Raw genomic sequence first — 25097 nt, forward strand, 5'->3', positions numbered from 1 at the left:
TATTCATTATGGATTTGTGAAAAAATGGCGTTTCAAAGTTTTTCGGAACTTTGGAGGTAAAATTAAAGTCGATATAAGTAGTTAACTGGAATAGTGTTGTAATATTAATGAAAATATATTAATTTAGAACTATGTGTATTGCATAACATAGAGAAACTATTAAAAACCGCGATTTTTTTTTATTTTTACCCCTATGGTTTACATATTTTTACTCCTTCTTTGTGATTATAATTCATCTCGTGCTTTACGGTGAAGGAAAACATCGTGAGGAAACCTGCATGTGTCTAATTTCACTGAAATTCTGCCACATGTGTATTCCACCAACCCGCATTGGAGCAGCGTGGTGGAATAAGCTCCAAACCTTCTCCTCAAAAAGAGGAGAGGAGGCCTTTAGCCCAGCAGTGGGACATTCACAGGCTGTTACGGTTACGGTTACTCCTTCTTCCATTGGAATAGGGTATAGGTACATTATATATACTTATTAATAAAACATACCTACCATGTGTTTTATCGGTGGTACTGTTTCGTGTAGACGTACTCATCATCTAATCTGCCGCCAAACATTGTACTGTATTGCTTTCGGCTTAAAAGGTTAACTAAATATTTTCGTTAGCTGAGTATGTCGAGTAGCGCCGGGTCCAGCGTTTATAGGTAAAGGTAGGTGACCTTCGTGTAATAATTTACCTTAATATAAAATAATTAATTTGAAACATGTTTCTATAATATGAAAACTGCGTAATCTTCTTATAGTTATTGTTTTATATTTTATGTTAAAAACCATTTTGACCAAAATTGTGTAGTTGGTACAAAAGGCGAACTCAAAATTACCTTTAGACTAAACAGAAATGTGTGAAGGGGTTACTAAGACCATTAAAATAATACACAAATAAATAATTTATTTATATAGGTCATGCTTAAAAGTAAAATTAAACAATAGATTGCGATTTTTCAAAGATTTTATTTTAATTACGTAATTTTTCAATAATTATATATTCTAGTTTCATTGTACATATTAAAACGCTATACAGAATTAAGTTTATAAATAATTTACATAGTCACTAAACTAGAAAGAGTCACTGGTTAGGTTTGTTTTAATATTTCGTATTAAAAATTGCAATTTGATATCAAATAAATGACAAACTATACACGATTACACTTCATTTTAAAATATCCAGCATAAACATCTACAAAGTTTTTACGCTAAAAGTTAAAATATAATTGCAAATTAAGAAAAAAATATTTGGTTAAATATCAAACGTTTTTTGAGTCCTGCTTTATTTCGTTATAATAATATTTACTAAAATATTTTAATGGCAACACTGTACCAGCGTCAATTGGGTTAGAGCCAAAAATAGCTTTTTGCAACTGCAGTATATTTATCCCAAGCCTGGGTAATTTAAAATTATTTTTCTTATCATATTTATTTCTATATATTCTAAATAACAATGTTCAACAGAATTTCTTATGGCATCTTATAATAAATGCAACGTTGAACGCATTAGCGTAATTTTTATTAATCGTAATTGAAAAATTATTTCGTCTATTTTCAATCTACTTATAACAAAACATTAATATAAATGTATTTTACAATATTTATTGTAATATCGAAACAAAATAGTTCAAAGCGCCTCCATTTCATTACAATTTAAAACAAATCAGTCTAAAGATCTGGATAAAAGCAGCCTACTGAAAAAAAAAATCAATTTTTCATAATATATTTAATATTAACAGACATTATTTCCTATTTTTCTTAGATCTATAATATTTCTATATACAGTATTTAAATTATAATAATTATATACGTAGTCGTTGTAGCTTGGACTTTTTTAAATTAGCAACAATTATAAGTGCTTATGACTGATCAAATCGTTCGGATACTCGTAATGGCATATTACAAACATCACTAGAGTATTTCAACTTCAAAACAAAGTTAAATGTTTTAGTATCGTATTTGATGGCATAAACACTTATAATCCCTTAAATATAACATTTTATTATATTTACATAACAACAATATACAGTTAAAAGCTTTTATTAATGTTTTAAAATTAGAATATTATAATTTAAATCTATAACAGAAATCAAGGAACTTTAGAAAAGGTCACATATCGTAAAAACAAGTCTGTGTGTGCTTTTACAAAATTTTATCGCGAAATAAAAATAATACCATAAACAATATATGTTACATGTATATGTGTGTATATCTATAACACTTAATTGGTTTTTTATTTCATAAAAAGAGAGTGTAGGCTGAATAGGTACTGTCTATTTACAGAAAAAATCGCTAAATCAACATTCGAAATTGAATTAAAATATCCGAACTAAGCGTCAGGTCAGAATATGACAGTCAACGGTCTCCGAAATTCTGGACCGCCTTGCGTACTTTGGGGATACTGACCCGGATATTGGGGCATGAGAAGGCTGGACGAGGTTTGGTAATAGGGAAGAGATGGGGACGGATTCGACCCTGATGAGGAACTGCCTTCAGCGCGATCCTGAGTCTTTTGAGTATCTGGGGATTCAGCTGTGGACCTCGGGGACAAGCTGGGCGCGGAATTAACCGTTGAAGTGAGTCCCGCCATGGCGACCGAGGCATCGTACATCTTACTTATGTCCATTGGGTAGGAGCGTTGTTGCTGCTGGTCCATATACATATAGGCTTTGGAGAGTGCGGCTGAATCGAGGTATCCTCGCGATGGATCAGGATACATGCTGTAGCTCCTGTATTTATCCTCGATCGAATATTTCGACATGTCCATCGTCGAACCAACCTGTAATAGAAACGATTGATTAGCTCGAATACAGCTTTAATAAAATATATAAATAAGTGTAGAGGTGTATATTTTCATTAATTAACTGCAATCTTTAGAATCAAACTCATAAAGAGCCTTGATGGAGCAATGGTTGGAAGTCGCGAATTTTAACGAATGAGTGCATCCATCAAACCGCAGGGCAGCAGTTGGAGCGAGCGAAAAAGGAGACCTTTAAACTCAATTTATACTTTTTTCGAGTAGACTTTTTTAAGCACTTGAATCATTGAACAACTATAATTAATCTAAAGCTACCACCGGCTTACAATGTGGATTCCATCAAGAAGACGGCAAGAAATTCAGTAGTAGTCTTTTCTACCAATTAAATAAACATGCTTACTACACAAAATAATATATGAATGTTTTTTTTTTTAATATATATATTTATGTAAAACTAATTAATTAATTAATTTATCGTAAAATGAAGTTAAAAATATTTTGCAGTTTTTAATAGAAGCGAACACCTTGCCCAAGAAGAATGTATTGACTCTGCTGAGTCTTAGATGCTTCTGGGTGTTACAAGCTTGTCTTTCTTCTTAATTTATGTGTAAAAAAAGTAATTGGAAAATCGAAGATGGAAATAAAAAAGAAGAAATAAATCAGAATCAAATGTAAATTCGCGATCACACGTAGAATCGTGCAAGTATATAATGCTGCGTTCACGCTTATGCGATGAAGGGACTAAGGTTTTATTCTCTTTGTATTCGTTATTTTTGTCGTATGTACTCAAAAGATTTAATTGATGATCAATATTTTTACTATCTTAATAGGTCTGTGATTAGTATATTATGTAGGTTTGTAGTAGCCGTCGACGTCGTAGCTGGCCGTCAGAGCGTCACGGTAGCATGCGAAAGCGATTCCGTGGCGCTTCTCGTTAAGACGGAAAGGGTACCGCTGGTTTTTTTGCTTTGTGGCTATTCCGATGTTCGGGGCGCACTCGGCGCCTCGGACACCGGCGAGCCCCGTAACGCGTTTTTCCAGCGTTAAAAAAAAGGTATGTGGTACTTGTTCACCGCGACTCGCATATGTCATATGTCCAGGCAACAAGTTACCTCTAGGTCTAATTACGTTACGATCGATTCATAGGTTTAATCGCGACGAGGTTTAATTAGACAGATTTAATTTCGCATTTATAATATTCTGATAAATAGGACACATGATTAAAAATTGTTACGTAAAATGATCACCCTTTTCAGAATTATAATAAACCTTTAGAACACAAATAAAAAAAAAACAGCTGATATAAAATGTCTGTGATATCGTTTGAACTTGAAACCATATCGTCAAACGCGTAGGCGAGCAATATTTTACAATCAATTATCTCTCGTCTAAACTATAAACATCACAAGTCAAAATATTGACAAATCATCACCTCTATTGATTTCATAAGCCGATTATAATATTTGTAATATATCCACAAATAAATCGAAACACTGAAAATTAAATACACTTTATGATACAACATTGTCACATGAAATAGAACCTTAAGCCGAGGTGATTTGAAAGAGAATCGTATGATATATTATATGTACATGAAAACAGCGTATTGTGCTTCAAACGGGCAGACACACAAATCTAACGTAACAAAGCGTTCGTATAATACTTCGGAGTTTTAAATTTTTTAATGAAGTGAGTCGTACACAATATTGTGAAGAAAATATGCTTTGACGCGATACACACAGAGCTCGCCGCTTGACGGCTCTTTGAATGATTTTAGATTTAGATTTAGTCGGATTATACTCTCAAAAACTCGAACTCAACATATTACATTAAAATTCAAACAGTATGTAATACATAAATTAACAATAGTACCACATATTCAATATATTTTTAAACGAAACGTAATTGAGTGTTAACTTTCTAAATGTAACGCTTTTGAAACGTTTCTTGATTACGTGGTTTAATTTCTTTTTTACGTACCGATTGGAACGAGTATTAAAATTTTCATATTTACACATTGGCAAATACACCGATGGAATATGCAAAATGGAACTTTTTACTGTACAATGAAAAGACATAAGAAATATATTTTTAAATATATGAATATTAAAATATCAATACATATATACAATAGCGTTTACGTTAACTGCGATTTCTATGGAACTCCGATTATTGTCACTAGATGGCGCTGTTTCCATTCCATTCGATAACAAATGAGTAAAAAATCTCTCACTAGACACTGTATTAATGTAAGAAATATTTATTCGTGTATAATTTTCTCCAGTTCTCCGACGCAAACGTTCGTGTGTCGTCCGTGTTAACGCATAACGTACGCCGGCGAGCACGGAGCACGCTAAATCAGGATTAGCCGGACACCGCGACATCAAGCTATGGGTTTACGGCCCTCGGACCTCACTTCGCCTGTATTTTATTACACTTGTAAGAATACTTCCAATAACTATGTTTTGTAAATAGTCTATGATATATTGATATGTACGGTATAAATAATTTTTAAATTTATTCAATTTTTATGAATTAAAAACGACTTCTTTGTTATATTAATATTCAAATGGTGACAATAAATTTAATAAATATTAGCAGTATTTAATGAGATGGTATTAAAATGACCCGTTTATAATTTATATGCCATATAATAATTATAGGGATTCAATACACGAACTATGTATGTCTGTTATAGTTCCTAATTTTCATTATATTCTCTGTATTAGTCAGATCAGCAAAAGACAATTATTTGTCGATAACAGGTGTATTATGTTCGTACTTAAGATGAACGTTACTGATGCAAACATTAATTGGTTGTAGAGCCTTGTGCAAGCCCGCCTGGGTGGGTACCACCAACTTATCAAATATTCTACCGACAAGCAGTAATACCGTTGCGTTCTGGTTGACATAGTATCTTAGTTCACAAGATATTGGCGCATTGGCGATTTAAGGAATTTTTAATACTTCTTGCAGCGCCAATGTTTAGGAGCGGCGGTGACCACTTACTATCAGGTGGGCCATTTACATATGTAAAAAAAAGGTTTATTTTTATTGTTTAGGCAAACCTACCTTTTTTGAAAAAGAGAAGTACTACTTAACTTATAATAGGCAACTTAAAAAATACAAGGCACTCCAGATTATACATATTCTACAGTTTTTTGTATCATTTAGAACATTAGTATTGGGTTTTTTTTTTCTATAATATGTATATTACCGGTATAACCGTGAAAGCTCAATAAACCAAACTATATAAACCATCGATCAAGATAATAAAATACGAAAATCACAATGCTTCGTTAAAACGCTACCATACCTGCCCGCGAAAATGCACTGTCACCATTTTTAATATCCGCCGAAGATGACGCAGACACCAGACATTACATGCGCTGGTTTCAATTCGATCTATGACAACTTATTTATAAACATATTTTTATTTTAAATTGTTTATTATTTATCTTACAAATAAAATAAATGGAGGTCTTCTTTTCTAGCTTTTTTTTCAAATAATTTAATTGCTACTAGAAACTATTACAGGTAATGCTTAAAAAGATCTTAATTAGATTAAACATAAACGATAAAACATATTGCAGTTAAACTCGGCGTACACCCTTGGGATAAAAAATCGTTTGAAATATCTATGTATGTTCATTTGTAATCATTTATATAAACTTTTACTGCTGTCATTATTTCATCTATAATAACAAATAACATATATTTTTATTAGATTTTTAAAGTGAAGTTTATTTTGGCGTGTTAAAGAGTAGCGATGTTTAATTTAAATTCATGAATCAATGTGGGTTTAGTTTTAAATTAAAATTCTTATACAAAAATGTGTTTAACTTTCTGTAATAATCAAGAGTTTCAAGAAAATAGTTTGTTTCAAAGAGTTTTTAGTTATTCAGTTTGTATTTATATATAGTTTTTGTATAGTCGAATGTCTGAGTTACCCAAATAGTCCACATGTTGATACCACGCGTTGAATGGTAGCTGATTATATTGTTTTCAACCGAGTTCGGGGGTTCGATTCGACACGTTAATCGAAAAAATGCGTTTCATTTCAGTCCGGAGTCTATTAAGGTAGCACAATGATCCTGATGGATCGGTCATCTATTACGGAGGTGATAATGTATCGTTTGGTGGACTATTAGGCAGGTTTATAATGAAGGAGAATCGTGTTAATATTTTTGTGATAAATTTTGTATATAAATTTGTAGTTAGGTTATATAAAATTATAAATATTCTTTAATTAAATAGGCTGTAAGTATTGTTGTTATTTTATAAAATAAATTAAATTTAAAGCTCGAAAACACTCAAGAAACTTAGCATACAATTTAACTAATCACCTCTTAAGCGACATTTGAAGGGTTTAAAGGTTTGCAAAGCATCTGGGGTATGCCTATAGTTCCGAGTGCGGGTTGCAGTGCCTAGCTTTTCAAAGGTATTATTAGAAATGAAGGTTAATTAGAAATAATTAAAAATATATCACACTAGCGACCTGTCCTGCTGTCCCGGCTTCGAACGAATAATATCTGCGTAAAACGTTTATATCGTAACACATATATATTAGTACACATATACAATACATAACTCTATTGGTTTGCGTGGCGCACGATAGTAAAGCTTCCAGATGTCTTGATTTTTTCCGACATCTTCAACAGCCATCATCTTTCAGCCAATTTATTACAAAGCCGTAATGTATCATACACCTAAACCTTCATGAGGAAGGTTTAGGATCACTCCGTCTATTTGTGAAAACCGTATGAAAATCCGTTCAGCAGTTTTCGAGTTTATCGCGTTCAGGCAGACAGACAAAATTACTTCCGCATTTATAATATTAATATATAGTATAGGTAACAAACCACTCCAAAATATATTTTCTTATTATACTTACAGAATGGTATCAACCTACCACAAAGTACCGATAAGTAACAGTAAACAGTAACAGCCTGTGAATGTCCCACTGCTGAGCTAAGGCCTCCTCTCCCTTTTGAGGAGAGGGTTTGGAGCTTATTCCACCACGCTGCTCCAATGCGGGTTGGTGGAATACACATGTCTAATTTCATTGAAATTATGCCACATGCAAGTTTCCTCGAGATGTTTTCCTTCACCGTCAAGCACGAGATGAATTATAATCACAAATTAAGCACATGATAATTCAGTGGTGCTTGCCCGGGTTTTGAACCCACGATCGTCGGTTAAGATTCACGCCGATAGGTCCTTATTTTATATTAAAGTACAATCAACATTGGTACAAAATCAACCCCATAAAACGTAATCGATTAAATCTCTATTTGACACACAAACTTGCGCAATTAAACTCCCCTATCCTCCCTTCCCTGCACCTCCTCGATCTTCCCCTGACGTTTAATCTGCAGTTGACATTGATGTGTTAAATACTAGGTTGCAATCTGTGATGAATAAGCGAGTCCATAGTCTTATTTGTAATTGTTTTACGAGAATAACTATAGATTTATTTTTATACATAATATATTTAAAATGTAAACTAATTACTTTTTTCTAATTAATTAAAGGTTACTTTTCTTTTTTAATTTTATGTATGAAAAACTTTTTTTATTCTATTTTTGATTTGTATATTTTGTAATTGTGTTTGTGAATGGTGTGTTCTCCTGTAATTGGTTGTGGATAGTTAGTTTTAAGTTAATGTAAAAAGTGATTTGAATGTGTGTTATGTACAACTGTTGGAGATCCAAATAAATAAATAAAAACTACCCTTAAATAACGCTTAGAATTCGTCTCTTTTTTCTTTAATAATATTATAAATGCGAGTCTGTTTGCTTGTAACGTTTTCACGTCTTAACTACTCAACCGATTATTGTTTAATTTTGGATACACGTTGTCAGGGATACGGAAAAGGACGTATGGTACCTATTACACACGCCGAAGACGGGGGCGAAAACTCAATAGAAATATGTATATACTACTTTTACAAAAAAAAAAAGTGAAAAATTGTCTACATACGAGTTTAACTAAAAATAAAAATAATAAAAAATATATATAAAAGGTATTAAAAAAATCTTTTTTCGTAATCTACGAACGTGAGAATGACATAAGTTATAATTAAACCAACGGCCTTACTTATAAACGTTGCGATTGTTTAGTTAAACATTGATTTATCTCTTTCTATCATTATTGATTTGACATTTGAAAAAAGAAGACAGCATTTTTTAACTAATCACTCGCGAAACAACGTATATAAAGTCGTAACTGCTCAATTTAAGCGGTATTTTTATTTCTCATTTGAGAAATTCTATCAAGAATATATTTAATGTAGTCTAATAGTACCGTTGATTCTAAATTATTAAACTAGTTCGTGACTGAGAAAATGTAATCGGTGCCGGAAGAACGGAAATATTTATTATGCGATATATTATAATATAATCGTAGAGAATAATAAACGAATTATCTTAATACTTCGACAATAATACAATCAGGTATTTGATTCATATCCTTAATACAACTTCATCTCGACTATGTTATTGAATAGGGTGGCCATGGTTAATTTTAAATAAAACTTTGTATCTGTGATTAATTTGTATATTGTTTAAAAATATATATCTTTTAAGTATATGTTCATAAAGTCAGTAAGTGCGGTTTTTTTTTATTTTTTTTTATATAGAATATTATATTATACTGGTGGTAGGGCTTTGTGCAAGCTCGTCTGGGTAGGTACCACCCACTCATCAGATATTCTACCGCAAAACAGCAATACTTGATATTGTTGTGTTCCGGTTTGAAGGGTGAGTGAGCCAGTGTAATTACAGGCACAAGGGACATAAAATCTTAGTTCCCAAGGTTGGTGGCGCATTGGATATGTAAGCGATGGTTGACATTTCTTACAATGCCAATGTCTAAGAGCGTTGGTGACCACTTACCATCAGGTGGCCCATATGCTCGTCCACCTTCCTATTCTATAAAAAAAAAAAAAAATATTAAGGTGGACGAGCATATGGGCCACCTGATGGTAAGTGGTAACCAACGCCCATAGACATTGGCATTGTAAGACATGTTAACCATCGCTTACATCACCAATGAGCCACCAAACTTGGGATCTATGATGTTATGTCCCTTGTGCCTGTAATTACACTGGCTCACTCACCCTTCAAACCGGAACAAAACAATACCAAGTACTGCTGTTTTGCGGTAGAATATCTGATGAGTGGGTGGTACCTACACAGACGAGCTTGCACAAAGCTCTACCATCAGATGAATCAGAGTCTAACTAAAAAGTCATCGAATGGATCATGATGCCAAAAACAACTCAAATACCTATAAAAAGAATTTGCTATTGATTATAAAGTTTAACAATTTCTATTATAATATTTATAAACAACATTAGTGGCTTAAAGAACAAACAATTAAGTAATTTGTTGTTTTGTGAAATCCTTTTTTTTTAATTAAGAAATCGTAATCACTTTGTTGTTCAGCTAACTTATAAAAGTAATTAAGCAATATCAGAATAATAAACATAAAAATCCTATAAACCAATACGCCCATGTCTCATGGTGTCCCTATGGAACGAATGGTAATCTCACCGTACCGACCCCCACTCACCATTGTTTACGGTCGGGAGCGGTGAGTCGTCACAAAATAATTAGCGAGGGATGGTACCCTTGCTTCGGATTACATCGCGTTTGGTGTGAAGACGCTTCACAATATTGGGGATAGTGAGACTTAATTACTTTGATAGTATCTTCAAGTATATATGGATTGAGACGTTGTTTATAGTAACACTGTGCTAATAAAAATCTTACGTCAGATAAATTAATTATTTGTAATTTTTCATTCAAATAACTGTGTCGCTACTGTTATTGGAAAAGTGATGTATGTAAACAATAGCAAGAGCTCAGGTGCAGGACAAAAGGCTTTATGTGCTTTTTGAGGCACGGGACTGTACATACTTCCAATTTTTAGACTCCGGACTGCTGCTGATATTCTTCGGCAGAAATATCCAATAACATTTTATTGGCCCGACTTGGGAGTTGGGACCTAACACGAGGCTCTTTTATATATATATTAGTTGTCATGGAAGTAGCAGCGGAAACCAGGATAAAATATGAATATAATTAACAGTCGTTTGGTTTTTGCCATTTTGTAAAGAAAAATTTTTCCATACGATTTTTTTGAAAGTAGCGCTAACGGTTACAACAAAACTAACGACTTCATAAACTTGCGAATAACACCAGGGTTTTTTTTTAATACGTAACTCTGGGGTGATTTTAAGCGAAAAAGTGGTGGATTCTATCAATCTATAAAACTTCTAGGAAGTTGAGAGTGCATAACTTAAATCAATGCCTTTATGAAACGATCGGTTATCTACATACTATTCCAATAGAAGAAGTAAAGATAAACAAAACAGATTGAAGTTTTCAGTGCGATTTCCTAATAGTTCTGCTATATTATGCACTACAAACAGTTCTTGAATAATATATCTTAATTTACAACACTACTCCGCTTCTTCTTCGTTTTCCCAGCCTAGTTATGCCAGGGTCCGCTTTCCTTGGTTGATCATAGCAGTCGGTGAGGATTTTTCGCTGCCAGCCGTCCATGGTTGGTAATGAAAAGTCTTGGAAAGCTATGCTCACTTTTTGCGAGACCGTTATCGCGCAAAAAGAAATGGCAGAAAGGGAGAGACTGGCAGCACGGATAAGGTGTAGAAGAGTAGGGCGCAGTCGGCGTAATAACGCCAAATTCCTACCTCCGTGAAGAATACCTTTGGGCATTGAAAAGGGGAAATTCACTGCCTGAAAAGTATAGAGTCCCTAGGACGAAAGTGTGCCAATTTCAACAAGTATGTAGCAAGAAAATAGGAGTTTTCGACAATGAAGGGTTATTTAATTGAACAACCGCTGGTGGAGTCGCGGATGTATACGTAAGTGTGCCCGGAACTTCACCCCCTGCGGAGCGAAGACTGACCGTGATGGTTTTAGTCGTTAAGAGTCCGACATAACCCTCTATCATCATCATCTGTGGTAGAGGGCATCCACGAGGATTTCCCCACGTATAAAAAAAGGGTCCGCTTTCCTACAGTTGTACTGACTGCACTTTGCCATATCTAAAGCATCCTCCTTGGTGAAACTCCACTTAACTAATTATACACATAAATTTAATTTTACTTCCAAAGTTTCGATAATAATATCGCCATTATTTTGTTAATATACAATGAAAATCAATTCAATGTTAAAGTTGTTTATATACTCCTCTTGTGGTCGGTATAGAGTATAGACTAAAAGTTGAAGAGCGACATTATTGTAAGTACTGAATGACTTAATTTTTCGATGCAAATTGAATCGTGTCCTACGTAAAGAAATATTGTGGAAAAACATGGACGTCTTTGACAAATTTTAACTATTTATAAACACGAACTATGTATTTTTTTATTAATTGTCAATACTATTAATTTAATTGTGATGTCTATATACACTTGAACTGTAAGAAATATAAGCCTTTGATCTTTTTGGTGGTAGGATAATTGGTCGACGACAAATTAGTTTTATTTATTTATAATAATTTATACAAATTAGTTTTATTTATTTATAAATATTTATAATAAGCCGAGATGGCCTAGTGGTTAGAACGCGTGCATCTTAACCGATGATCGTGGGTTCAAACCCGGGCAAGCACCACTGAATTTTCATGTGCTTAATTTGTGTTTATAATTCATCTCGTGCTTGACGGTGAAGGAAAACATCGTGAGGAAACCTGCATGTGCCTAATTTCATTGAAATTATGCCACATGAGTATTCTACCAACCCGCATTGGAGCAGCGTGGTGGAATAAGCTCCAAACCTTCTTCTCAAAAGGGAGGGGAGGCCTTAGCCCAGCAGTGGGACATTAACAGGCTGTTACTATATATTTATTTAACTCTTAACTGTTAACACCATATCACATAGTTTAAAAATAAGTCGTGTAAATTGAAGAAAGTGTAAAAATTATAATTTTATACCTGAATTCCTGCCGCTATTGGCAAATTGTTTGCAAGGACTTCGATATATACATCCTAAAATAAAATAAAATAATTAAGCTACCGCCTTCATATATTTTTTTACTACACATGGGCACATTACGAATCAGTTTTTACGGTGTTGAGTTCGGTAGGCGTATCGAATTAGTAATTTTTTTATACAACATCGAATTTCGCTAATGCAAAGAGTAAACTCATTCCCGCTTCATTACACGCGTATTATTTTTTAAGCCGGCGCTTATTTCAAAATTGGAACTTATTAGATCACATGTTTTTAACGGTTTTATAATTTCCGAATTTCGACGTCTTATTAAAAGGGATGTATAACTTTTTCCGTATAAATTGAATTTGATTACCGGTTTTAACGGTCATTTTCGAATTTTAAAAATATTTTTTCTGTTTATGTTTCGATGATATTAGGATGATGATGAGGATTTCTTTACGCGTATTATACGGTTTATTAACTTTTATTTCCGTTTCATATGTTATGAAGTTGTTGTGATATTATTTTAATTCTGTTTTAAAAGTGATTACTTGTGTCGAAATATGTTTTTAATCTGTGTTATGTATATATTGTGTTATTTTTGTTTTTTAATAAGTTAGTATTTTATTTAATTTATTCCACATATTTGATTCAGCTAACTTAAGTAAATTAAAAATCGCGTAAGAGTAAACATGAAGCTGTAGCCTTCAAGTATATATCAACACTTTGATATATAAAAGGCTTTCAATATTTTTTTCAATATTATTTGAACTTAATATAATAATAATAATATCATGGGACATTTGACACACGGCCATTTGATCCAAACTAAGCAGAGATCGTACTGTGGAAACCAGACAACTGATATACTACATATACTACTTTTCTTTTGTAAATACATACTTATACAGATAATTACACCCAGACTGACAGACATTTTCATTCACACAAATGTCTTTCCTGAGTGGGAATCGAACCCACAACCTTCGACGTGAAAGGCAAGTATCTACCAACCACGCCAACCGGCCCGCCAAGTATATTTTTTAAGAATATTTAGTGCATACTCATTGTGCTACATATGAAGTAGGTACACGTATATATATTATTATTGGGATAACATAGCGTAACTAATGAATTTCTTACAATGTTTTCTATGAAAATTATCATTTATCATAAGCAATGAGGATTTAAAAAAAGACTCCTTGAATAAGGTGGCATATCCACCTTATTTTTTGATATATATAATAATAATAAATATTGTTATATTAACCTGAGCATTTGGTGTAAGTGCCGCTGATATGGCGTTCTGTTGTGCAGCTGCCGCGGCCGCAGCTGCCATGCTTGCTCCGAGCGGACCGTACGCTGCGCCGTAGTAGCCGCCCATCGCTTGTGTCATACCTCCACCGGCCATTCCTGGGGAAACAAATTATACTGCAATCCTTAAATATCTCGACATATTAACTTATATATTTTCAAGTTAAGAAGAAAAGAGAAAGCGGTCCTGAACTGTTTATCTTTGCCTTATTTATATTATATAACACAAAACACTATTAAAGTCATATAGGAAGACTTGCTCCACATATCCTTCGGAATTGATATTAAAAACTTTGCGAAAACGCCAGTCGGATGGGACCTGATAAAGCCATATAGGCAATGCAATTGATGGGGCCTTTGTCCCATTACGTATATAGATCTCTATATATTATTATTCAAGCCAAAACAAATTTTAACACTAATCAAGTCACTAATGTACAAATTACATTACAAATTGTTTGATTATTTAATAAAAACATTAAAGCTAAGATCTTTGTAAAACATAAATGGAACTTATTCAGACAGGCCATAGCGATACCCACGCCCCTCCCACGTGTTTATCCACCTAACACGCAGTTTTATCATCTATGTATTCTTGTATTGTGTAATCTTATCAATTAAAGGGAAAGGTGAAATTTAATAAAAGATCAGCTGATGGCATCGATTGTACGTTCGTACGCACGACCAAAGATTACTCTTTAACTGTCAACCGTATTGTGCTATTTTTCTAAGAGCAACACCGAAACTCATCGCAGAAATGAGAATGTGATGTGCGACATTGACCGTTATAATCATAACATTTCAAGGATATACGCATCAAAATAGTATATCACCAGAAGTCGGTTGTCAACATATCACTGGTAAGTAAAGATGTGAGTTCTTATAGAATAGTAATGCTTTTATTTCAACTTATTTACATATTTTAGGTTAAACTGACATAATGTTCTTACTTATATAGACATATAATCCAATAAAACAAAGTTATTTGCGTCAGAAACGTTATTTATGAAACGTTGCATTCAAACTCGACCTTGATCTTTTAGCAAATTGCGTCCAAAAAGGTTATTAACAATTGAAGAAATAAACATCTAAACATGAACTATAGAATTAACTACTAACGGACCCACCCACATTTCATCCCGTAACGGAACTAGCCCCAAACTAAGGCGCATTTAATAAACACCTCTAAGGAACTGACCGTTAGTTAATAGTACTCGAGGGCCGTCGGATTATTCATGGCACAATGAAATAATTAATTGGTGCTCAAATCGGAGTTCCCTGCCCGCCATTATGAATGTGCCGAGCCGGAGTCAATAGACCTCTGTCCATTACGGAGGCCACTTGCACACTGAGGTGTTAAGTTGAATACAGAGTTTGAACCTATTCAACTATTTTGTATAATGAATTCGATATCATAGATACACAATTACGCTGCATTGTATGAATAAATATTTTGTTTAAAGTTAAAAAATAATCATATCATATAATAAATGTAGAAAAGCTTAAATATTTTAAATATGGCGTCTTTTATGCGCCATTTAAAATGTCATGTGACGTCATAAAGTTTATAAGCACTCACTATATAATATATTTTTAGTAACGATTCAGTATAGGATTTATTTACATACAAACGATGAGTGTAGTCTGATAAAAAATATCGAAATGTTTCTTTATTTCAATTTAAAATCATAACTGCCACAGATAATGTAACGACAATTATTTACAGTTCCATTTTTAAACACGTAGGTATTCGACTTTTTTTTCAATTCTCTTTTATCTGTTGTTCACGAGTTTAATTGATTTCAATACATATTGTATAAATTTTTACTGTTGTTTTATATATTAAAATATATACAGATTAAAAATAAAAATTAAACATTTATAAATTATGATATCAGAGGCGAAGATGATTGCTACAAAATCCTACACAATTAATTTAAATGTTATCCGGACATACTATTATTCAAAAAATAATTTAATAGATTGATTAATTGCGATCCGCAGCTCCCATTCCATATTAATTATAAATTGATAGACGCAATTTACGATGAATGTAATTTAATTAAATATGTAGCCATCAAATAACATTTTGAAAATTTGAATTAATATTAATGTATAAACGTGTTAACATAATCTGTGACAGCAATCGCGATCTCGTTACGTAATCGAACACTCCATGTCTTCCCGCGCAAAAGATTCCAATTTTAAATAAAAAATATATGAGACACCCCTCATTGTAGTGACGTCAATCGGACCTACAACATATTATAAAGCGCACAAATCTTGTTCGAAAGCTTTTTAATACGACAGGCGCTATATTGTAACGCAATTGAGTCCAAAATCGCTTAGCAATCTATTGTGGACTTGTGGGAATAGCTTGGCTCTGGAAGGGCCGATGGAGATTTTTTTTATTATATTTATAATTAAATTCGTTGTCATCTCTCGCCGTATTCTGATGTCTTCGTCTGGTATTGGCGTGAATAACGATGAATTTTCTCCCCGGACTTTTTCAAGAGTTTTATTAATTTTCAACACACGCTCGACTCGGTGTTTTTTTAAATATTTTTAAGAATGACAGCACCATATCCTAAATAATGAAACCTCGTTCGGTGAGTGTAGATAGATGTCAATGAAATTTTTGAGGGATTATTATTGGAGTTTTAATATTCTATTATTGATTGAGAGATTTCGAAAACCACATATTTAATACACGAACCAAAGGATGTGCTAAAATATAATTCGCACATCCTCGTTTTAGTACCGTAAAATATCAAAACTGTAAATAAATTGTGAAACTATTAAAGAAACATTTGTTGCAAGCTTTCACAAGAGAATGTTCTTTCAATATAATACGGAGAGACAGTCGGGCCAATAGTCCATTTCATGCTAAGTGATAACCAACGCCTAAAGACTGACACTATAAAAAAATGTTAACCATTCATACACTGCAAACATCAACCAGAACAATCTTTGATATATCCATTGTGACTTATTTGCTTTTACACTAGCTAGCACAACCTTCAAACCGATTTACATCAATACGAATTATTAGTCTTTGAAAATAGAATACATGCTATGTGAGTACTCCAAAGAGCTTGAAGAGCCTTTAATATAAAGATTGATTACAATATTATCGAGACAATTCAACGAAAGAAAATAACTTTTATCATATCAAATGAATGCAAAAGAGTCCAAATTCAAAAACCGAATGTAAACAAACCTCCCGGAAATCTTGAAAGTATAAACTGTAATTTCATCCGTCGTCCACCCTAAGTCACTTACAATGCGTCCATTTTCGCCGTCGCCCATTCAAGTCCATAATGACCTTCCACAAAATATATTAATACGTGGATATAGCCAGGTATTGTGCATACAAGATCGATTCAGAAAGGTCCGACATGGAGAAAGGGATTTTCTTTCAGCCCTCGTTTTGTATATTTCAATGTGTTAAATTTCACGGAAAACTAGTCATTCTTTAGCCTTCAGATGTTTCCATATGGTGATTTAGCGTTACTTTTACGCTAAAAGCGTTTCGTGTAAGTTTTTTTATTCGGGATAAGATATAAAAAAAATGTGCTGAAGGTTTTGAACATCGTTTATTACATTTAACAGAAAAAGTAACCATGTCCCTCTAGTAAGAGTTATATTGTGTGAAGCTCAACGTAGAATAACCTAATATTTATTGAAGTTAATTTGATTATAAATTTTGTTTTAAGGTTATTTAACTTCGTGATATGATTTTTACAACTACCGACATTATAATGATTTAACTTTTGTATAAAAAGCGATGTATTTACAATAAACGATCATAATTATCGTTGAACTTGAACGGGGTGGCAGAGTTGCCTCTTTAATGAATATTGTTTATAACAACACAACACTTCTTTCGCTATCCTGGCTCACCTTCTGTTTCAATCGGCAAATCGTAATTCTGAGATTTATATAAATTAATTCGTATTTCAATCATATATTTAAAAATATCAATAGAATATGCAGCAATAATGTAATATAAAACACTCACATATGTACTATTGTTATCAGGGACACGTGACAACGAAATTTTTAGCATCGTTTTTTTTTATCAGTATAGATTTGAATCCAAACTTAATCAAAAATGGGGGAAGCTGTAGAACTCAGTAGGAAACCTGTGTCCCTTTGAAGAACTTTTTCAACTTCACATAAAACTTTTACAAATAAAAATATACCGCTTATAAAATCACAAAGCTATTAGAAGCAATACGTTGAAAGACGTACAATAATTACGCAGGTAAGTTAAGTCTAGCGTTAATCAAAACCGAAAGCTTAATCTTAAAAAAAGCGACGAAAACACCGATCCAATGAAACTGACTCAAACTTTTCGCCGAGCACTCTCACGGGCCCTTTACAAAGTCGAAACAGAAACTTCTATCGTTCTTACGAAGTCTGAAGCGTTTAATTAAAATCCTTTGATGTAGCATTTTTGCGGCATCGTCTATGGTAAATAACCCTTTATTGAGCGAATTAATTGAGTTTTTGTTGGTATTGTGCACTGCGTTCGCTATTTTTGGTACGTTAATGGAAGTGACCCGAGTCGATACGGCTTCATCGATTTCATTGTTAAAACTGATGCAGTGTTTATATAAATTATAAACATATACACCTATAGCAAGGCACACATACAAAATAATGTAATAAAGTGATTACTTTATCAAGTATCAATACATTGTTTAAAACAATATATATAAGCAGTTAGTTCTTACAGAATCGCACGACTGGTCTTTGTATTATTAATTTAATTTCGATTTGAAGTTGATACTCAAAATAAGTATCACAACAAGTATAGCAAGTGACAAGGCATTTTTTATGCTATATCGTAGATACACCCTACACGTTCCGAATTAAAAAACTGTGGTTAAACGGATCGATTAGCTTCAGTTCCGCAAATCATAAGATTTAAATGGTCGGCGAACCTTAGTTGTTTTGAGGAAAATTGTAATTACATTTGATTATTGTTAAAAATAAAGGACCTTAATACACCTACCTTATTATACCAGATACAATTGTATCAGAACACTATTGGAAAGTGCAAGAAGTTATTTTTCCTTTATTAAAAATTCATTGTTTGTCTGATAGTTCTTATTAAATTTATATAATTGTTAACTTATTTATAATCAAAACTATACTTTATTCACTTTCAGGGTAACATTTTAAAAGATAAATTATATTAAAAGTTACTACGGATTTAGAATGCAAATGATCTAACAAGAAGCGAGTAGAAACTGAGATACAACTAAAACATGATAAGCTGAAACTATTGTTGAAAAAAATCAATGAATCATAAGTTTTATTGTCAATTTCAGTATGAGACTTACTACTCACTTAAATAACTACATATATTTATTAAAATTTCAAGGCCCTATTAAGAATTCCCAATATTATGATAACGTGCAATTTTTGTTATTATAAAATTTTCTATTTATCAAAATTATAACGATGTTACAGAAACATAAAACTAAAAGTCATTTCCCAAACCAACAAATCGAGCGTCCGCACTCTCGTGGGCCTCGCGCTCGACTGTCATGTAAATGACGTCACGTGACCGGAAGCAGTTCGGCGCAGGGGTGGGGCTTCCGGCAGCGCACGCGATTGGTCACTTCCGTTCCGTAACAAACTACTGGTATAATATGCTAATCGTGATGCAGCGATTTATTGGATTATGTCCATATATTAAGAACGATAACAACAACTGATACAAAACAATTTTTTTTGTGTACTTTACAAGTTTATTTTCAAAAGAGCCTTCACAGAAGTTTATATAGTGATTTATTTGCGTTTGCATATGGCGTATATCAAGATTGGTTTTCCAGATAGCAATCGAAGGATAAATACAATTTAGCGTTGCCTTGAAACAGTTATGTACATCTCTTTATCCAATCAGTAGCGGGATATGAACATCTAAATTTTTTTTTTATTATGAAACTCAAGAAAACGACAGAGCTTTTGGTTAAATAAATGGTGAGTGGTTTACTTAGACGTGCAATGAAATTGTGGTAGATAAGTGATATTAAAGAAATTTATAAATTTGTGATTTTAATGCACAAGGTGTAGGCATTCAATATAAGCCTATTACTTAGCTCAAGATGATAATTACGTATGCATTATAAAAATATATAATATTCTCAAACTTTCGTGAACAAAATTTTCTTTTCCTATAATATACAATTCCACAGTGAGGTTGGATGTTTGGATTATATAAAGAACTTATAGGTCTTTATGGTACAAAAGGTCACTTTTAGTAGACTCGTATTTATTACGAATGACATGCGAACTAGAAATTATGTATGTTCGACATTTTACTAATTGCGATCTTTATTATACGTATAATATTACCTGTAATAATTTTCATCTAAAATATTGATATTAATTAACATACGAATTTGTAATAATATTTAAGTAAATATAATAAGATTTTTTTCAGTGCAAAAGGGTCCTGTGACGAGACCTCGTTGTTAATCTACTGAATGTTTTACACTGTGTAATATTTATTATATAAATCTTATGTATTAAATGTCGCATGCCAATAGATTTTATTTACAGTTTCACATTTAAAGCAATGAATGAACTAACGATACCTAATTTTTTGTTAATTAAGTAAAGAAATCTAGATTGGCGGCTTCGCCCACGTGTTATTGTACGTAGTACGTACATACGTAGTAGTATTGTATATAAAAACGTAGCATATCCTGGGGTTCAAGCTCGTTTCATACAAAATTTCATCAAATTCGATCGATTGATAATATGCAAAAACAATGATGGTGTTGATTGTTTCTTGATCTTTCTGTTGACTTTCAAAACACTTATAAAAATCCATTTATTGAAAGACAAATATTTACAAAGTTGTACATTAATTATTATTTATTATTATACGCAATAATATATTATAATAATAAAATATAAGTTTTTTCAATAAATACAATTTTTTTCATTATATAAACAATGTATGTGATATGAATAATTTATTAAGAAATTGTTTTGACTATAATAAAGTTTTTGTTTTCTGTAAATTTAATAACAATTAATGATAGGTTCATAAATAATTAATTATTTAATCTTACTTATATTAAGGTAATTAAGCTGTATTACAGTATCTCTTTCTGTCATTATTGATTTGACATTTGAAAGAAGAAGACACAATATTGTTAACTAATCACCTTTATATAACGTTCTACGGTAAATAAGGCTTTACTTTACTATTTATATTTTTTCAAATATTTGTACATAAGCCATCCTTATGATCGTATAAGTTTAACTGCCTCGTTGGTCTAGTGGCTACGTGTAAAGCCGCAGAACCGAAGATCCTGGATTCAAATCCAAGGTCGGGCTAATAAAAAGTTATTGAGTTTTTTGTCGAGAATTCTCAGTAGCAGCCCGGAATCTGGAGGTGGGTACACTCCCGTGCCTCGGAAAACCGGAAAGAGTTCAGGCACAGGACCAGCGGCTTAAGGTCCTGTGCCTGAACTCTTTCCGGTCGTGTCGGATTGCCGTTCCATCGGATTATGTGAGTTAGGGAATAGAGAGTACACCTGTGTTTGCGCACACACTTGTGCACTATAATATCTCCTGCGCAGTTGGCTAATCTCTCATGAGATTGGCCGCCGTGGCCGAAATTGATCTGGAGGACATTATTATTATTATGAGTAAATTACAGGCACAAGTGACATAAAATCGTAGTTCCTAAGGTTGGTGGGCATTGGCTATGCAAGCGATGGTTGACACATCTGACAATGCCAATGTCTATGGGCGTTGGTGACCACTTACCATCAGGTGGCCCATATGCTCGTCCGCCTTCCTATTTTATAAAAAAAAACAAAGATGAATATATTTAACTTTGCCGATCAATAACTCTCATCAATATCTCAATAAAATACATTTTATATATATAATAAAAAGAGTGGAGTTAGTATTCGGTGATTCTTATGTAGGTAATTTAATTAGTGGAAAAGAGTAGGTAACCTACTGAGTTTTACACAGACGTGAGTGCTTTAAGGATTTGAGTCAATGAAAATTGAGCGAATGAAAAGTCACGTGAACTCTACGACATCAAATTTAAATGAATACGTATACTGAAAATGATTATCATATCTCGATTATTTTTTTAATCCTGAGATTGTGATGCTGGCTGGTAATAAGCATGCAGGTACATTAAAATATGCCTGATAATATAACAAAGTAATTAAAGATAACATACAACAAAGCCACGAATTACTGGCTGTGTAGATACAAATACAAGAAAAAAAAAAAAAGAAAAAATCCTACTTAAATAAAGAATACTTATTTGATTTTCATTTTCATGTATCGACTGTACCTGCAATAGTTAGGTTAGTACATATAATGATATCTAGTATTGGTGGCAAAATAATTTATGTGATAGCTACCCGAATGGGTTGCATAGTCTTATCGCTAGTATTTTTAAACAGTTCATATAATACCCGGTAAGTATGTCGAATGCTAACCCAATTATGTGGTATGTCACAATAGATGGCTGTGTGTTCAGTTGTTCCTGCTTGTTAGAATAATAACGTAATCCTAGTTGCGAGCCGTCTCATGCGAGGTGAGCTGTGAACGGATAATTATTTTATAGTTTAGAGTTATATACACTCAAAGTATAATAAATTTTATTTGGTTTACAATTTATCTTAGCTTGATTTCATTTATTCTTAAAACATACTGCTGATGATATTATAGTGACAGATTTTTACTACGCCAGCCAATCTCAAGAGATTAGCCAACTGCCCAGGACATATTATAGTGTGTGCGCAAACACAGATGCACTCTCTATTCCCTCTCTCGTTATACGATGGAACGACACGACCGGAACGGAGAGTTAAAATTGTTTGGAATTTATGTAGTAGTATTCTGTGCCATTTTGGTATTGCTAAATTAAAAAAAAAAAGTTTAACTTTTTAAATAACTGAAAGTAACTAAAACTAACGCGCCAATTTTGATATTATTTTAAATAATTAAAACAGTTTTATAAAGGATCGCTTATCTCATAAAATTATATACTAATTTTAATAAAATATTGTGATTAATTTATAAATGAATAAATAGATAATCATAACTGGCAACCCTATTCGAATTGTTGAAACAAACAATATTTTTTCGTACGTGAAAACGTTTAATCATCTGTGTAAACTTGAACAAGTTAGTTCTGAATACAATCACGGGGACAATAACTATTGTAATATTTGACCAAACCTTGTAGTTAATTAGCATAATTATTAAATTCTTTACTTTGTGTATTTAGACCTCGAATTTCGTTATAGCGTTTACAACACAGTCAAGGAGAGTGATGTATTTATTACTAGTGTTTGCCCGCGGCTTCGCCCGGTTTTAGGGGAGTGAAGCTGGGGTGTGGTATAAAAAAGCCCATGTTTTTCCTCGGGATTCAAGCTTTCTTCATACCGAATTTCATCAAAATCGGTTCAGTGGCTTAATCGTCAAGCGTTATAGATAGTTACTTTTGCATTTCTAATATTAGTATAGTTTATTATGGCTTTTTTTAAATGATACTTTGTTGGACACGTTCTTTTGTACTTGTACTTGTGTATTTGTACTTGATACAATAAGGCGAATGTAGCATTTCCACTTACTTAAATGTTGTAAGTCGACTAACAGTGACATGCTATTTTGATGCGTGTATCCTTCAAAAAATAATCATATTTTTTGAATATAGTCAGTATCGCATATCCCATCTAACATATACACGATTGTGTTTATTTTGCTAAAAGTAGAAACTAAAATTTTAGGTAATTAATTCGAGTGTTATCTACAAATTCATTATTCAATGATCCATAACGTCCAAACCAGATCCAGTCTGTATCTAAGATGTTGGTTTCTTCCTTTGTAACAAATAACATTAATCATGTAGAGAAAATAAAACTATCATAGAACACAATATTTAGTGTTATTTTTTTATGAAATTAATAATAAATTATATAAATTCCTTACATCGCCAATACGCCACCAACCTTGTGACCTAAGATGTTATGTCCCTTGTGCCTGTAGTTACACTGGCTCACTCACCCTTCAAACCGAAACATGACAATACAAGTATTGCTGCTGGCAGTAGAATATCTGATAAGTGGGTGCTACGTGCCCAGACGGGCTTGCACAAAGCCCTACCACCAAGTAAAGAATTTCATTCGAGGGTTTCAAGTATGTTCTTGCACTCACCTAGTATGTAATAGGTATGTAGCCTGACATATTACAAGTTGTCAAGTAGTAGAAATTGATTCATTATTGAAACAATATTTCGTCATTATAAAGAAAAAAACATCTTTAACTTAAATAACAAGATATTTAATTTAATATTTTTGAGTTTGGCTTTTTGTTATATTAAACAGTAAGTATTCCACCAACCCGTATTGGAGCGGCGTGGTGGAGTAAGTTCCAAACCTTCTTAAAAAACGGGAGAGGAGGATTTAAGCCCAGCAGTGGGACACTTTCACTGTTACGGTAACAACTAACATATATTAAATCGTAATAAAAACGTTATTTGTCGTTTAACAAAAATAACATCATTAGTCTGAATTAATGTCACGAAAGTTACCCCTGATTGGCAGTGGGCGGAGACGCTGAGTGTGTCGCAACCCTGTTTGCGGGCACGTGACCGTCGCGTGTTAAGTCCTTTAGTGGACCTCTCGACGACCTCTTATATTTGAACTTATAGATTTTTAACAGACTATTGTTTTTTTTCTGATAAATCTTAATAATTTATATTGAAATGTATTTATTAATATATTATGAAAATAACTTGCTTGCTCTATTATTCTTATTCTTTTAATAACTAACAAATATTAAAAATACCTATAAAATTTAAGATGTGTTCATTCCTTATGGCCCTAATAATAATGATAATTGTACTGATATGTGTATTGATAAAACTGTCCCACTGCTGGACTAAAGCCTCCTCTTCCTTTTGAGGAGAAGGTTTCGAGCTTATTCCACCACGCTGCTCCAATGCGGGTTAGTAGTAACACATGTGGCAGAATTTCAATGAAATTAGACACATGCAGGTTTCCTC

At 32.8% G+C, this 25097-nt stretch overlaps 1 protein-coding gene across 1 annotated transcript in view; it reads right to left on the reverse strand.

The window, feature by feature from the left end:
- Positions 1-2110: 2110 nt before the first annotated feature.
- The window catches only part of LOC126781231 (transcription factor Sox-21-like), a 50746-nt gene continuing 27759 nt past the window's right edge, over positions 2111-25097 (reverse strand). Inside the window, exons 4-5 of the mRNA XM_050506121.1 lie at positions 13989-14131; positions 2111-2771 (exon numbers count right to left, since the gene is read on the reverse strand). Of these exons, the coding sequence (XP_050362078.1) occupies positions 2334-2771; positions 13989-14131 (581 nt within the window). The 3' untranslated portion in view covers positions 2111-2333. The remainder of the gene's footprint in view (positions 2772-13988; positions 14132-25097) is intronic.

The sequence above is a fragment of the Nymphalis io genome, chromosome 3, assembly GCF_905147045.1.
Source record: "Nymphalis io chromosome 3, ilAglIoxx1.1, whole genome shotgun sequence".
NCBI lineage: Eukaryota > Metazoa > Arthropoda > Insecta > Lepidoptera > Nymphalidae > Nymphalis > Nymphalis io.